Here is a 15,728-nt window from a genome sequence, read left to right as displayed (position 1 = left end):
AGCCAGGTCATGAGGCGCTACAGGGATTTGGGAGCGGGGCTTAAGGGTCTGGGAGCTCAGGTGGTATTTTCGTCGATCCTCCCAGTCTTGGGCTATGGGCTGAGAAGGGAGAGGAGGATCCACGCAGTGAACCAAAGACTGCGGAACTGGTGTCATGGGGAAGGCTTTGGCTTTCATGACCACACCCACTCTTTGGCAAGAGAGGCAGCGAGCTGCTGGGAAGAGATGGCCTCCACCTCTCTCCCCTGGGGAGGAGGCTCTTCTCAGCCAGGCTGGCTGACCTGCTCCACCGGGCTTTAAACTAAGCCTGCTGGGGGATGGGGGGACTACTGCCCCTGCTGGCCCGCTGAGCGACCCTTGCAAAGCCAGCAGACCAAGGCACTTAAGGGAGCCCACCCCTGCCCCAGCCCTGGCACAATCTGTGGGCAAGGCAAGAGCCCCCAAGGGGACACCTTACCTGCCTGTACACTAATGCCAGGAGCCTGGGTAACAAGCAGGAGGAGCTCGTCCTCCTGCTCAGTGCAAAGAATTATGACGTCATTGGGATAATGGAGACCTAGTGGGACTCCACCCATGACTGGACCACGGGTATACAGGGCTATACCCTGTACAGGAGGGATCGTGCTGACAAAAGGGGCGGGGTTGTAGCTCTTTATGTCAAGGAAAGCTACATGTCGCTGCAAGCTGATGTTGGCGACTGGCATGGACAGCTAGAGACCCTCTGGGTAAAAATTCGTGGGGAAAACGGCACAGGGGACACAATGGTGGGAGTCTACTACAGACCTCCCACTCAAAGTCCCGAGCTTGACCAGGAGTTCGCCCGGGAACTGACTCAGGCCGCTTGCTCCAGGACCTAAGTTGTCATGGGTGACTTCAATTACCCAGACATCTCGTGGGAAGATCGCTCAGCAAAATCCAAGCGGTCGCAAAGCTTCCTCTCGTGCGTGGATGATCTCTACCTGACTCAAGAAGTCTATGGGCCAACGAGAGGCAAAGCGCTGCTCAACCTGGTACTGGCTATGGGGGACGACCTAATCAGCAACCTAGTGATCGGTGGGTAGCTGGGTGACAGCGACCACAAGCTGATCACCTTCACCATCCGCCGTAAAGCTGGCAAGTCAGTCAGCAACACAGAAGTCCTTGACTTCAGAAAAGCTGACTTTGACAAGCTCAGGAGGCTTGTTGGTCAGGCCCTCAGGGACCATGACCCCAGGGAGAGGGGAGTTCAAGAAGAGTGGTCACTTCTCAAGGAAGCCATCCTCAATGCACAAGCTAAATCTATTCCAACACGGAGGAAAGGCAGCAAGAAGGCACAGCAGCCCTCCTGGCTCTCCAGTGACCTAGCGGACCTCCTGCGGCTAAAAAGGAAAGCCTACAAACGATGGAGGACGGGATTCACCTCCAAGGAGGATTACTCCGCGCTGGTCCGGTCCTGCAGGGAGCAAACCAGGAAAGCCAAGGCTGCAACTGAACTCCAACTAGCTTCAGGCATCAAGGACAACAAAAAGTCCTTTTTCAGATATGTGGGGAGCCGGAGGAAAAGCAAGGGCAATGTTGGACCCCTGCTAAACCAGATGGGGCAACTGACAACTGACGCCCAGGAAAAAGCCAACCTATTAAATAGGTACTTTGCGTCAGTCTTTCATCAGTCCCATGGGACGCCCATGCCTGCTATGGGACAGGGAGATTCAGGTGATGGGGATCCCCTACCCTCCATAAATGCTGACCTCATGAAGGAACACCTTGAGAAGCTGGATACCTTCAAGTCAGCTGGCCCTGACAATCTGCACCCCAGGGTACTCAAGGAGCTGGTGAGCGTCATAGCCCAGCCCCTGGCACGGAACTTTGAAAACTCCTGGCGCTCTGGTGTAGTGCCTGAAGGCTGGAAGAAGGCCAATGTGGTGCCGATCTTCAAGAAAGGGAGGAGAGTGGATCCGGCTAACTACAGGCCCATTAGCCTGACTTCTATCCTGGGGAAGATCTTAGAAAAGTTTATTAAGGAGGCCATCCTTGAGGGACTGGCCCAGGCTAACATCCTAAGGGATAGCCAGCATGGGTTTGTTGCGGGTAGCTCTTGTTTGACCAATCACTTGGATGAGGGAGAAGAGATTGATGTCATATTTTGACTTCAAAAAAGCTTTTGATCTGGTATCTCCTGATCACCTCTTGGCCAAACTGGCCAGTTGTGGCCTTGGCTCCACCATGATCCGCTGGCTGTGAAATTGGCTCCGTGGTCAGACCCAGGGGGTTGTAATTGTTGTTAGTCACTCATCGTGGTGCCCTGTGACCAGTGGGGTCCCTCAAGGCTCTGTCCTGGGACCCATACTGGTCAACATCTTCATTAATGATGTGGACATTGGAGTCAGGAGTGGACTGGCCAAGTTCGCCGATGACACCAAACTTTGGGGCAAAGCATCCATGCCAGAAGATAGGCTGGTGATCCAGGCTGACTTGGACAAGCTCAGCAAATGGGCAGACAGGAATCTGATGGTGTTTAACACTGAAAAATGCAAGGTTCTCCACCTTGTGAGGAAAAGCCTGCAGCATCCTTATAGGCTCGGCAGTGCTACGTTGGATAGCACTACAGAAGAAAGAGACTTGGGGGTCATCATTGATCACAAGATGAACATGAGCCTGCAATGCGATGCTGCGTCTAGTAAACTGACCAAAACGCTGGCTTGCATCCATAGATGCTTCTTGAGCAAATCCCAGGACATCATTCTCCCCTTGTACTCGGCCTTGGTGAGGCCGCAGCTGGAGTACTGCGTCCAGTTTTGGGCTCCACAATTCAAAAAGGATGTGGAGAAGCTTGAGAGAGTCCAGAGGAGAGCCACGCATATGATCAGAGGTCAGGAAAACAGATCTTACGATGACAGGCTGAGAGCCATGGGACTCTTTAGCCTGGAAAAGCGCAGGCTCAGGGGTGATCTGATGGCCACCTATAAGTTTATCAGGGGTGACCACCAGGATCTGGGGGAACGTTTGTTCACCAGAGTGCCCCAAGGGATGACGAGGTCGAACGGTCACAAACTCCTGCAAGACCGTTTCAGGCTGGACATAAAGAAGAATTTCTTTACTGTCCGAGCCCGCAAGGTCTGGAACAGCCTGCCATCGGAGGTGGTTCAAGCACCTACATTGAACACCTTCAAGAGTAAATTGGATGCTTATCTTGCTTGGATCCTATGACCCCAGCTGACTTCCTGCCCTTTGGGCAGGGGGCTGGACTCGATGATCTTCCGAGGTCCCTTCCAGCCCTAATGTCTATGAAATCTATGAAACCCAAAGAGGCTCCGGGATCTACCTGTCAGTAGGGATCTCCAGGTGGGTGACTACTGAGGTAGTGCATTTCACAACGTGTCCTATGTAGCCTCGGAGACAGGCCATGTCCAGATGAGTGTGGCCATGCCACACATGGCACTGCCGACATGTGTGAGGTGCCACATACTGCACATTCAGCTATTCTCTGTATTGCAAGGAAGGAACTTTGGGGGAGGGGGGCAGTTGACCCCTGGATATCCAGGGGTCAAAAAAACCTGTGTAAAAAAAACAAAACAAACAAACAACAACAACAACAAAAAAGCAGTGTGGTGCACATGGGGCCAGTGCACACTGCTCAAAACCAGAGTTTGGCTGGCCAGAGCCACTTTCCAGCTGCCTGCTCGCCTCTGAGCAGCAGAATTGTCACTGCTGCAGCCCCAGGAGGCCTCCAGGAAAGCTGCTGGGGCCAGCCCAGTGCTGGCTTCAGCCTCCCCTACGTCATCTAAGGTAACCTGCCATGTGCCAGAGGGACCATTGCACAAGATGTCCCACTGCTAGTTGTCCCTGGGGAACCAAATGTCCATGCTCATGTGGACATGGCCAGAGGGGGCAATGAGCAATCTTTCACGCCCTGCTGTCTGGCTGACTGGGAGCAAATTTGTTCCCGGTTGACCATCTACATGTGCCTTACCACACAATAACTACTCTGCAGTTAATTCACTACCTACATTTGCAGGTAGCAAATTAACTGTGGAGTAGAGCAAATTACTGCACAGTAAGCCTCTGCACGTATAGATGGTAACACTTACTACATAGTAATTTGCTCTACTGCACAGTAGTGTCTTGTGTAGACACACCCAGAAAATACTTTACTTTCTACTTGGAACTGCACTGAGAGGGGAAAAAAAAAAGGTATTTAATTTGAGTAGCTACACAGAAGTAGATGGTTACAATTGTATAAACACACTTTAAATTACTGTAACTAAATTAAAGCAAGAACCCTAAAAATATATGACAGTGAGTTATGAAAATATGAGGACATGTGAAGAGTACCTGAAGAATGTAGTTTGGATGTGAAAACAGAATGCATCTCAAGGACTAATGACAATTGCTTATAATGCCATCTGTGTCAGACCGGTTCTAGAATATTTTGCTTCACCTCAAAGAAGTATCACCAGAAAACAAAGAAGAAGAAACAGCTGTAAGGCAAAAATCCAAACCCAGTATTGTAGTCTTAATGTCCTTGAAGAGGAGATAACCAGGCATCAACACGTCTGTTATGGTTTTTAAAGTTTGACATGAAAAACTGGAGAGGAAAAAAAAAAAAAAAGAGTGTTTTTTAAATAATTATGTATATCCAGTGTATCCATGTCCTCTTACTCTTTTTAAGGTCTAATCCAAACAGCAGTTCAATCATTAACTTCAAAGGGAACTTTTATGTTGCATGTTTTTGGTTTGTTTTTTGATGTTGAAGGGAGTCTTATACAGTTCAGTTTTCTGAAAAGTAGTAATGATGAAAAGAATCATTTGCAGGTCTTATTTATTAGAAAGGATACCGTTTCCCACAGAAATATGTATGCTGCAATTATCAGGTATAGGAAATTTAGTATGAATCTTAACTCTTGCGAATGCTGTATTCTCTTAGAAGAACTACATTGATTTGGCTTTAAATTTGGATTTTTTTTAAATTGGGACTTTTTTTTTTGAATCGCAAATGGAAAGATTGTTTTCAAAATACTGATACAGGGACAACTTCCTTATCCTTTACAACCTAAGTATTATAAGGGGGGGAGGTTGTCAACCTTGTTGTCAGGCATGCCACAAATTAATCTTGCCCTGCCCTGCTCCATTGCCAGTTTGATCCCTTTCCCAATCTGCTGCTTAGCTTTATGTTTCCTGCCATGTGCTCCTTGACTGAGCTTTGGCTCTGCTTTCTGCTCCCTGCCTTACCTACCACTGTGCTGCCTGTCCCCACCTCTAAACTGCCATGCGCCACACCCACAGGCTGCCTGTCATATGGCATAGGTTGGCAGTTGACCACCCCTGTGTTTTTTAAACTATTGTATCTAGTGCAAGCCACCATAAAATGGGAATTACTGGTGCCAGATTCAATCATTTATCAGTCTGATCTTGTAATCTGATGGATGCAACTCAAAATGCCAGAAAATTTCACCCGGCAATGCCTGTTACAAGCCCATTTCCTGTAGTGCAGGGACCAGAAAACAGAGCAGAGCTTGGTCAGGGAGTGCAGGACACAGGGCTTCAAACAACAGAATAATCAGCTTGCGCAGAGCTTTGTGTGGGTGCAGAGTTGGCCTTGTAGAACAATTTACAGGATGGGGGCCTAAAATAAACTGAGACCGAGTCTGCTTGCCTGTTTGCATAAATGTCCAGTGACCTTGACAGGAGCTTTTTTGGTGCCACCTGAGTACATAACAAATTTTAAGCCAGTCTTAAGGTTTTGTTTGTAATACAAGTGAAGTTTTTTTTTTCCCCCAGCCTTAACACACTCCTTTGTGTCCTTTTAATTTTGGATACGTAAAAGCCCCAGACTGAACAAAGGCAAGTGAGCCTGTGTGAAGTGTCATTTTATGTTTCATGTCTTCTTTAATTTTGTTTCCTCTCTTTTCCAGATACAACAAGATCAAAGAAAAGTCATGAAAAAGAAGGGGTAGAATACAATTTTGTCTCTAAGCAATCATTTGAGACAGATGTACAGCAGAATAAGTGAGTTGGTTTTAAAACATAGGTTTAATCGAGTTACATTTTAAGAGTTATTTATTAAAAAGTATTGTCTATGCCAACCAATTTCAGCCACTGAATTAAGAAAACAGTAACAGGAACATTTTTTTTCTAGTGAAAGCTGTTTTTCAGTTTTTAAATGTACATATACACTCAAAAAATATAATGGAAAACAAGTAAGGAAGAGCTGAGGATTGAAAAGGCTCAGGAAACAGAGTCCTTATCTAATTATTTGTAGTCCTTTTAAGTACCTGCACTGCTGTTTTCTGGTACAACTATGCAGTCAAGTTTTATTTACGTTTTCATTGCAAGTGCCCTTGACACCAAACTTGGGGATGGACCAGATCAGGGGAGGGCAAAATACACTCCACAGGCTGAATCCAGCCCACCAGGCAATTCTATCCAGTCTGCAAAGCCCTTAATAATTAATTTTCTAAAATTTTTTTTTTTTTTATCTGCCCATGGCTGTCTAAGTTGACAAGATGCCAGCGGCAGCAGGACCCAAGAGGAGCTAGCGGCAGGACCGAGGGGCAGCAGCAGCAGCGGCAAGGCTTGCCTGGCCCTGCCCCACACCACCTCACCCCCAGCCCCCAACCAGAGGGCTCTTCCTAGCAGAGGCTTCTGGCCTAGTAACTGGGGCTGTTCCCTTGGCTTCTTCCATCCAAGAGTGCAAAGTCAGATAAGAACAGGGGGTAGGGGAGGGCGCAGATCGCCCCAGTCCGTAGTGGTCATGCCAGCTCCTGCTGCATTCTGTGGTCCTGGCCATGTAGCTGGGAACCGCATGGTGCAGGGTGGCGGGTGGGCGGGCAGGCAGGTAGGTGGGGGGGAAGTGATGATGATGGTGGTGGGCAGGAAGGCGGGGAAATGGCACTGGCAGGTGCGGGGAATGGTGGGTGGGAGCACGGGGCCCATGCCAGTGCCAGAGCTAGTGGGGGCCCAAGGCAGGGTGGCAGGAATGGGGAGCCTGGGCTGTCAGGGGTTCTATGGAGCTGGGCTGGTTCCCCTGTGAACATCCTAAGGCCCTGCTGCCTGCTGCTGCTGGTAGGAGGGGGGGTGGTGTTTGAAGGGGGAGTCCCACATGTACCTACACCCCCCTTGTACCACCATAAACATGAACCCACACCCTAGCCACCCGCACCCTCCACATGCCACAACCCTCCCCAGCCACCCTCCCCCACACACTCAGAGCTGCCCACAAACCCCATATCTATCCACACCTACATGCTCCCCCACCAAGCCTTCAGAAAGGTTTTGTTTAGGCATTCCCAGCTTTTACACATTCTTCTTTATAAGGTAAATGTAGCTTTCTTTATTCTTTGGTGAAGCTGTCTGCAACTTCCGTTAACTACATCTCTAGCACATGTGATGATTGTCAGGTCTTTGCCAACACTTCCCACCTCTCAGTCTGGTCCTGGAGGCCTTAGCTCTGGGCTCACAGGTGCATCCCTGCCTGGTTGCAGGCAAACTACAGAGACTACATCCAGCCTTCTGGGGGGTGAGAAGGGACAGAGGAAGGAATTAACTCCGTCCCTGCCTGGCTGCAGGCAAGCTGTGGAGGTTTGGCTGGGCCTGGCAAACCCCAGTTGCAGTCTTCAGAGTTTGCCAGCAGAGGGCAGGCAGGGGTTCAGGGAGGAATTTGCCTCAGGGGCCATGCCAGGACAGCATCTGGCAACACCCTGTCCCTGCTTTGGCTAGAGAGCAGAGGCGAGGGGCCAGCCCAGCTCACTGGAGCAGAGCTCTGCTCAGCCCAGAGAGCATACTGGGATGCTGGTGGAGTCTGATTTAACTTAAACCAGCAAGGAGTCTGGGACAGATATTTTATAAACCAGTTTGAGCCAAATCGGTTAAGTCTGATACTGCATTCAACCAGGTGTATCTTAAACTGGTTCAGCCATTTTCAAACTGGTTTATGTCCACTGAATGTCTGTTCTTTTACAAGTTTAAACCAGTTTCTGATCACTTAAATCAGTTTGTGTAATGTCCGTTCCTAGCCAACTAATATGGGAGAATTCTAAATAAAGGGCTTAGTCTGTCTTTCTGTCCTGTCTGTAACACTTTTGATCAAGTACACATGCTCTCCTGAGAGGGTCAGCAGCAATTGGCTGGGCAGGCTCTACCTCTTCAGGCAGGGAGACAGAGATGGAGGGAGCCATTAGGGTTTAATATTTACTTGCTCCTGGATGAGCAAAGCTGACAGGAGCCAGGGGCAGTAGGACCCAGGGAGAGTACTCGGCACGACTGAGCAGCCTAGTGTGTGTGTGTGTGTGTGGGCAGGGGCAGAGTGTGGTGGGTGTACAGGCAGGGGCAGGATGTGGGTGTGTGTGCAGGCAGGGCAGAATGTGGGTATGTGGGGGGAGGTGCAGGGGCAGAGTGTGTGGGTGTTTCATAGTTTCATAGTTTCATAGTGGCTAGAGTCGGAAGGGACCTAGGTAGATCATCTAGTCCGACCCCCTGCCTTAGCAGGAAAGAGCACCGGGGTCAGATGACCCCGGCAAGGTGCTCATCTAACTTCCTTTTAAAAATCCCCAGGCTAGGAGCCTGCACCACTTCCCCTGGAAGCTGGTTCCAGGCCCTAGCCACCCTGACTGTGAAGTAGCGCCTCCTAATATCTAATCTAAACTTACCCTCCGCCAGTTTGTGACCGTTATTCCTGGTCACTCCTGGCAGCGCACGGGGGAACAGGGACTCCCCCAATACCTGCTGATCCCCCCTGACCAGTTTGTAGCAGGCCACAAGGTCCCCCCTTAGCCTTCTCTTGTGGAGGCTAAACAGGTTCAGGTCCCGTAGCCTCTCCTCATAAGGCCTGCCCTGCTGACCCCTGATCATACGAGTGGCCCTCCTCTGAACTCTTTCCATATTGTCCACGTCCCTCTTGAAGTGTGGCGCCCAGAACTGGACGCAGTACTCCAGCTGCGGCCTGACCAGTGCCGCATAGAGGGGGAGGATCACCTCCCTGGACCTGCTCGAGATGCATCTGTGGATGCATGACAGGGTACGATTGGCCTTCTTGACTGCCTCCCCACACTGTCGGCCCATGTTCATCGTGGAGTCAATGACGACTCCAAGATCCTTTTCCGTCTCCGTGCTGGCAAGAGGGGAGTTCCCCAACCTGTAAGTGTGATGCCGGTTCTTCCTCCCCATGTGCAACACCTTGCACTTATCAGTGTTAAACCCCATCCTATTCTCATCCGCCCACCGTTGCAACCTGTCAAGGTCAGCTTGTAGCCTATTGCACCCTTCTAGTGCACCCACATCCCCCCACATCTTAGTGTCATCAGCAAACTTGAACAGGGTGCTTTCTACCCCCTCATCCAAGTCACTGATGAAGATGTTGAACAGTGCAGGCCCGAGGACCGAGCCCTGCGGAACCCCACTGCCCACATCCTTCCATGTCGAGAAGAACCCATCCACTACCACCCTCTGGGTGCGGCCCTCCAACCAGTTGGCGACCCATTTGATCGTGTGGGCATCGACACCACAGTCTCCCAGCTTTTTGATGAGGACAGGGTGAGAGACAGTGTCGAAAGCCTTCCGGAAGTCCAAAAAGACTACATCCACAGCAACCCCTGCGTCTAATGATTTGGTGACCTGATCGTAAAAGGCCACCAGGTTGGTCTGACAAGACCTGCCACTGATAAACCCATGTTGGTGAGTCCTACATGGACACTCCACCATAGACATGCATCCACACACCCCTTGTACTTTCACATACACAGACCACCACACTTCCCTTGCACAGCCCCACCACCCTCCCCACCCACACAGACCCCAACAAACCCCACCCACATCCCATATATTCACACCCACACCCATGTGCTCCCTCACCCCACGTATCCAGACACCTACCCAGAGCCCCCCCACACCTGTACCCACCTTCCACAACACAAAAGAATAAGACTTTATTTTAAGCTATGTACACAACACAAACACATGTAAATCTGGACAAAAATATTTTTGAAATCAAATTAATGAATGCTGTAGATGTTTCCTGTTTAGATGCTAAAACCCCTTGCTGAAAGGACTATTTCTGGGGGCAAGGGCAAGGACTTCTGGTGGCAAAAGTCCAGGGTTAGGGAGCAGGACTTCTGGTCACAAGATGGCTACCAGGGGGTGGGGCAGCTGCCAAGGGGTGGAGCTACCCATGCTGCCCTAGATAGTGTGCCAAAACTCTGTAAGTGGTCCTCCACCCAAAATAATTGCCTACCCCTGGTTTACATGGCCGACCCCGAAGGGTGAGTGGGGGGGGGGGCATGTAAACATTCCCTGAAACACTCCATCATTCGTGATGGGCAATTGGCTTGTTCTCCCAGATTTGTTCTCCTGGTAGAAAAACCCAGTTACAGGTGTATGGACATTAAAATACTAAGGCCCTGAAGAGTGGAAAACTTGCAGTTCTGACACTTTGCAGCCATGGAAGGGGGCCTTTGCACACATTTCAGTGTGCTCTGCAGGGTCCCTTAGGCTGTCTTGTGACAGATGGCAACAGTGCATAGGGAAATCACAATTGACTGACCATGGTCAGCCTGTATTTCCCTGCAGCACAATGTGGATTGTGAAGAGGGTGTGTTCTGCTCCCTGCTGGAGCAGGAGAGTCCAGCAAGCAACACACTGGGTGTGTCTACACATGCATTAATGCACTTTTCCTAATGTGCATGTAGTACCTCCAATATGAGGGCAGCTATACACGAGCACAGAGGCTGCTCCGACTCACTGGAATTCCAGTGCGTTGGAGCAGACTTGATTAATCAAGTCTTCTGGAGTGTGCCAATTGTTGCACTCTAGCAGCCTCCTGTGTCTTGAATATCAGCATCCCCATGCTTAAAAATGGTGGCAGGGGTGCTTGAACTAAAACTGTAATTAAAGTGCTGCCTTTCCCCACCCCTGGATCATGTGTAAAAGTTCCTCAAGGTACTAAATAAATATGCTGTAGCCTGCCATAATGCACAGTAGTGAAAGTGCATGCTTTTTAAGTTATGCTTAATGTGCAGTAGCCTCTTTTCCTACACATTAGAATGCTTTTTTTCTGAAAAACTAATGGACAATAAAATAGACTAGTGCACATGTAGATGTGCCTACTGTCTCCCTGGAGAGGGAAATTCTGGAGGACTGTTTTCTCTTCTGAGAAAAGCCACAGCCTGTACAAACATTTTCTCTCCCAGGAGAAACTCTCCTGGGAGAGATTTAACCCTGGTTATTTGCACGTTTTCATGGAGCAGCCATTTTTACTTTGGGAGAAAAAGCCTGAACATCTGTATATTTGTGGTTTCTCCTGGAAGAGCAGTGATTCTCCTAGGAGAAACGGAATGTCTGTACAAGTGCTTAAATTAGCATCAGCTCTGTATACTTTGATCTATATCTAGGGTAGTACCCTATAACTAGGTTAACCATAAGGAAATCTGGGACATCCAAGGCACTGCTTCCTCCACCCCACGCTCTCACAAGTTGGTGGGGGCAAAGTGGGACAGCATGCTGGACAGGCAGCAGTGCCTGCCTGCCTGCCTGCAAGGTGCTCTGCATTGCTCCAACTCCTGGCCAGACTGTGCCCCACAGCCAGGGTGTCCAGTAGGGCTGTGCAAAACAGCACCATCTAGTTTTGACTTGTTTCACCATTTCAAAGAGACAGCGTTTTGGTTTGTTTCAAAGTACTGTTCTGTTTCATTTTGTTGAAACTGTTTCACTGTTTTGACGCATTTCAGTGTTTCGCCCACAGACTAGAATGGGCAATCATGGAAATGCCTATAACTTTGTCATTTTTTCCCTGAGTCAGATGAACATTGCAGGGATGGTAGCCCCTTCTGAGGGCATGAAGCCTGCCAAGTTTCAAGGAGATAGGTGCAGGGGTTTCTGGGAAACCGCACCTCAAACTGCTAAAAGCAAAGCTCCTGTCAGTTGCCAGCAGCACTGGCCTCCTGTCATCCCATGGGTAATCTGGGGGCCCATGCCCCCAGAAGGGCTTTGGGGCGGTGCCAGACTCCTCCCAGGGGTGTGGGCCCCCAGATCTGTGCTCAGGATGACTGGAGGCTGCTGCTGCCACCACCTGGGATTGGCACTGGGTGCAGCCCACACCCAGTGCGAGGAAGAATGGTGCTGCCATTGGCCCCAGGCAGCAGTGGCAGCCTCCTGTCATTCTGCATGCAGATCTGGGGGCCTGCACCCCCAGGAGGAGTCTGGCAGCACTGGGAGGGCAGTTTGAGCTCCATGGGGCTGGTAGAGATGTTTGAAGGACAGTCCTGGCTCTCCCTGCCTCCTGCCACCGGGCTGCACTCCGAGTGGCTCTGCCAGCTCCATGAAGCTCAGCCCAGCGGCAGGAGGCAGCAGGAGAGCCACTGGTGGAGCTGCTTGGAGCGCAGCCCTGGTGAGCACAGCCCAGTGGTGGGAGGCTCTGCAGCCCCATGGAGCAGAGCCTAGTGGCGGGAGGTGGGAGAGAGCCACTAGCCAGGGCTGTGCTCTGAATAACTCTGCCACTGCCTCTGTGTTGCCTCCCGCCACCAGGCTCAGCTCTGTGGGACTGCTCACCAAGGCTGTGCTCAGAGTGGCTCCACCACTGGCTCTCCAGCCGCCTCCCACCACTGAGCTGAACTCCAGCTGGGGCTGCGAAGCCTTCACTCACCAGGCTGTGCTTGCCAGGACTGTGCTCCACATGGCTCTGCCAGCCCTATGGAGCTCAACCCAGCGGTGGGAGGCGGCAGAGAGCCAGTGGCAGAGCCGCTTGGAGAGCAGCCCGGTGGCAGGAAGCTCTGCAGTCCCACGGAAGGTGGGGGAGAGCTACAGGCCAGGGCTGTGCTCTGAGCAGCTCTGTCACTGGCTCTCCCATCGCCTCGCCTCGCCTCGCTCCGTGGGGCTGGCAGAGCCGCTCAGAGCACAACCCTGGCTCTCCCATGTCTCCTGCCACCAGGCTTCTTTGAAACTCCAGACTTTTCTAAATATCTTGAGTGCCCTCATTCAGTTTCGAAGCCTTTTGTTTCATTTTGATTTCGCTGTTTTGAGCTTGAAATGTGTTGAAACAACTTCAAAACAAAACACCCTTCAAAATTTCACACAACCCTAGTGCCTAATATAATTTTCAACAGCCAGCTGGGACTGGCCTCTGAAATCCAGGACTGTCCTGGCTAAACTGAGACATACGATCACCCTACCAGTAACCATATGCGAAACCCACTGATCATCACATTTAACTCTACAAAACTTGTAATTATGCCAGTGATACCTGGCAGGCCTTAGATCTAACATCACATCCTCTCTAAGGAGAATATTTGTGACATACACCCCACAAATCCTACTGCCTTTTCTGCAACAAAGACGCTTTGCCAAAGTAATAGATCGCATCTGTGGAAGAGGTACCCAAATATCCTGCAAAAAGAAAACTCATTACAATGCAAAAATATTTTTAAAAAATGCCTGCCCCACACCCATTTTTCGCGTACTATCCCAAGCTACAACCTATAAGAAGGATCATCGAACAATTGCAGCATATACTAGAAGGGGATCTTGAATCTTTTGCAACCCTTCTGGGCTTTCAAAAAACCCAGCCTCACCCAACTCCTCATTAAAAGTAAACTTCCCACTGATCAAACACCAGATGGAACAAGATCTGTGTAAATAATGAATGCAAAATGTGCCAATACATTTCCACCCTGGCCATGATTAATCCACCCCACAACAAAACTGTCAGAATCCATGCCTATCACAAAGTGTGCACATCATTCAGTGCATCAAATGCCCTCTTGGCAGCTATGTAGATGAAACTATACAACCTTTACACTCAAGAATGAATCCTCACAAGCAAAGATAGAGGACAGAAACATCCAATCACGCAGTAGACGGCTCTTCATAGAACTGCTACTTTGTCTGTGATCTCACTGTACTTGGCCAAAGGAAAACCTGTGCAAAACTTCCAAAAGATGGGCCTTGGAACAAAAATATAGTTTCACTGAACAGCAAAAATATTAGACCTCACACAGGCAGTAGTTTTATGGCTTACCTGCTCTCTCTGCTAACCTCTCTATGGTTCTGTTACCTTTTGAATGATCTTATTGTTTTATGTAAGAAGGCTCACTTATTTTAACTGTACTTGGTCTATTAATACCTCTAATAACTTCTCTTTACTCCGGAGGTTTACTGCCTACCTTGCTTTTTAAGAGATGGCTTTAATTTGCATAATTATGTTAAAAGTAATTTGTTAGAATTTGTTTTTAACCTAGGCTACATCTGTATCTCTGAGGGAAAGGTGTTTTATGCTTGAAAACTTGACATTTCTGTCAACTATAAATGTAGCCCACTAAAGGTATTGTCAAATCTTGGGTTTGGGGAGTTTTTTGTTTGGTTTCTTGGTGGTTATTTGTTGTGGGGGGGGCAGTTTGCTAGCATGTAAATCATTTCGTGTATTCCAACGGAAATATTTTCTCTTTGGATTCCTTTGCTCAGTAAGTTCCCCAAGGTGAAAGTTAACTTAGTGGTACTTTTGTATTTTGTACTTGTTTTTCAAGTTTGAGAGAGGAAGGAGTGGAAATGGAAGTGAGGAAAGCTGGGTTCTAGTCACTTTCATGGCCTCCAGTTCACTGAACTTTTTTGTTTCAGGCTTTCCTATTAGGTTGTGAATTTTGTTCACAATCCATTAACATTCCTGGAGCAAATTGAGAGCTTCAATATGGAAGGAGATGTATAAATTACACTGTCATAATTTTCTTATCCCCACACATTACTACTCTACAGAGCCATGCATTTTTTCATGGCTTTCCCTGGAGTTGACTAATGCAACTGTCTAAGGAGGAACAAACACATTTCTTAAATTTGCTTTTCTTTGTGGCCTTTACTTATGAAGTACAACTGTCTTCACTTTTAGATTTGTTGAACATGGAGAATACAAAGAGAATCTCTATGGAACAAGTCTTGAGGCAATCCGGTCCGTCATGGCCAAAAATAAAGTTTGTTTGGTGGATGTAGTACCTGATGTAAGTTTAAACCTTTTTTATGACTTTCTTTATTTTCTGGGGGATGAAGCAGCTAGAAAATTGGGGGGGGGGAGGGGAGAGAACCACAGTACCAATCTCTGTCTCACAAGTAGATGCTGCACAGTAGTTAATGTGTTGGAAGTTCATGTTCCAGTTCACCTTTCACACCCCTGTTTTGAAAGGGGAAAATAGGAAACAGACATCACAGTGGTTTTGCTTTCAATGGATCCTGATTATAAGTTGTTACAATGTAGAGCGGGGTATAAATGTAACTTTTAACTGCTTTAAAATGTAAGGAGGAACTGCTGCTGGGGGGTGGGGGGGGGTGCATCAGCTGTTACAATGTAACTGTTAGGTGTGAATGGGGCTGCAGCCATGCATACAAGCTGGGAGAGTTGGGCAGTTGCCACATTCTAACAGTTGAGTGTGCACAGGCTGGGTAGATGTAGGCAAACAACTCCAACTTTAACCCTTGATGAGTCTGTTTTGAACCTGGAGCTATTTTGCTAACTTTGTATCACTCGTAGCTTGTGCACACAACTGTTAGAACAGCTGCTGTGAACTTTGGAGCAACATTTCCCCTCCACCTCTCCCCCTGTTTTGAAACCATGTTCTAAATGTGTGTTTGTCTATACCCTTTTTGCATCCTGAGTAAAACGGTTACAGTGGCAATCAATTTTCTGCACTCCTATTGCTGCAAGAGCATGTAAACATAACAGCTATAGCATAACAGCCTGTATCAGTACAATTTCACAGATTCACAGAGAAATTTAGGGC

At 48.8% G+C, this 15,728-nt stretch overlaps 1 protein-coding gene across 9 annotated transcripts in view; it reads left to right on the top strand.

Annotated features, from left to right (window-relative positions):
* MPP3 (MAGUK p55 scaffold protein 3) overlaps positions 1 to 15,728 on the top strand; it is a 140,531-nt gene that overhangs the window by 100,004 nt on the left and 24,799 nt on the right. For all 9 annotated transcript variants that reach the window (XR_016441943.1, XM_090044098.1, XM_090044095.1 and 6 more), the window contains 2 exons: positions 5,892 to 5,985; positions 14,843 to 14,951. Coding sequence is in view for 8 of the 9 variants with exons in the window: in XM_090044098.1 (XP_089900224.1) it covers positions 5,892 to 5,985; positions 14,843 to 14,951 (203 nt within the window). In the remaining variant the exon portion in view is untranslated. The remainder of the gene's footprint in view (positions 1 to 5,891; positions 5,986 to 14,842; positions 14,952 to 15,728) is intronic.

Source organism: Crocodylus siamensis, chromosome 4 (genome assembly GCF_052110815.1).
Source record: "Crocodylus siamensis isolate JL-2025a chromosome 4, ASM5211081v1, whole genome shotgun sequence".
NCBI lineage: Eukaryota > Metazoa > Chordata > Crocodylia > Crocodylidae > Crocodylus > Crocodylus siamensis.
Note: the sequence above shows the minus strand (reverse complement) of the source record. Positions and strands in the feature narration are given on the sequence as shown.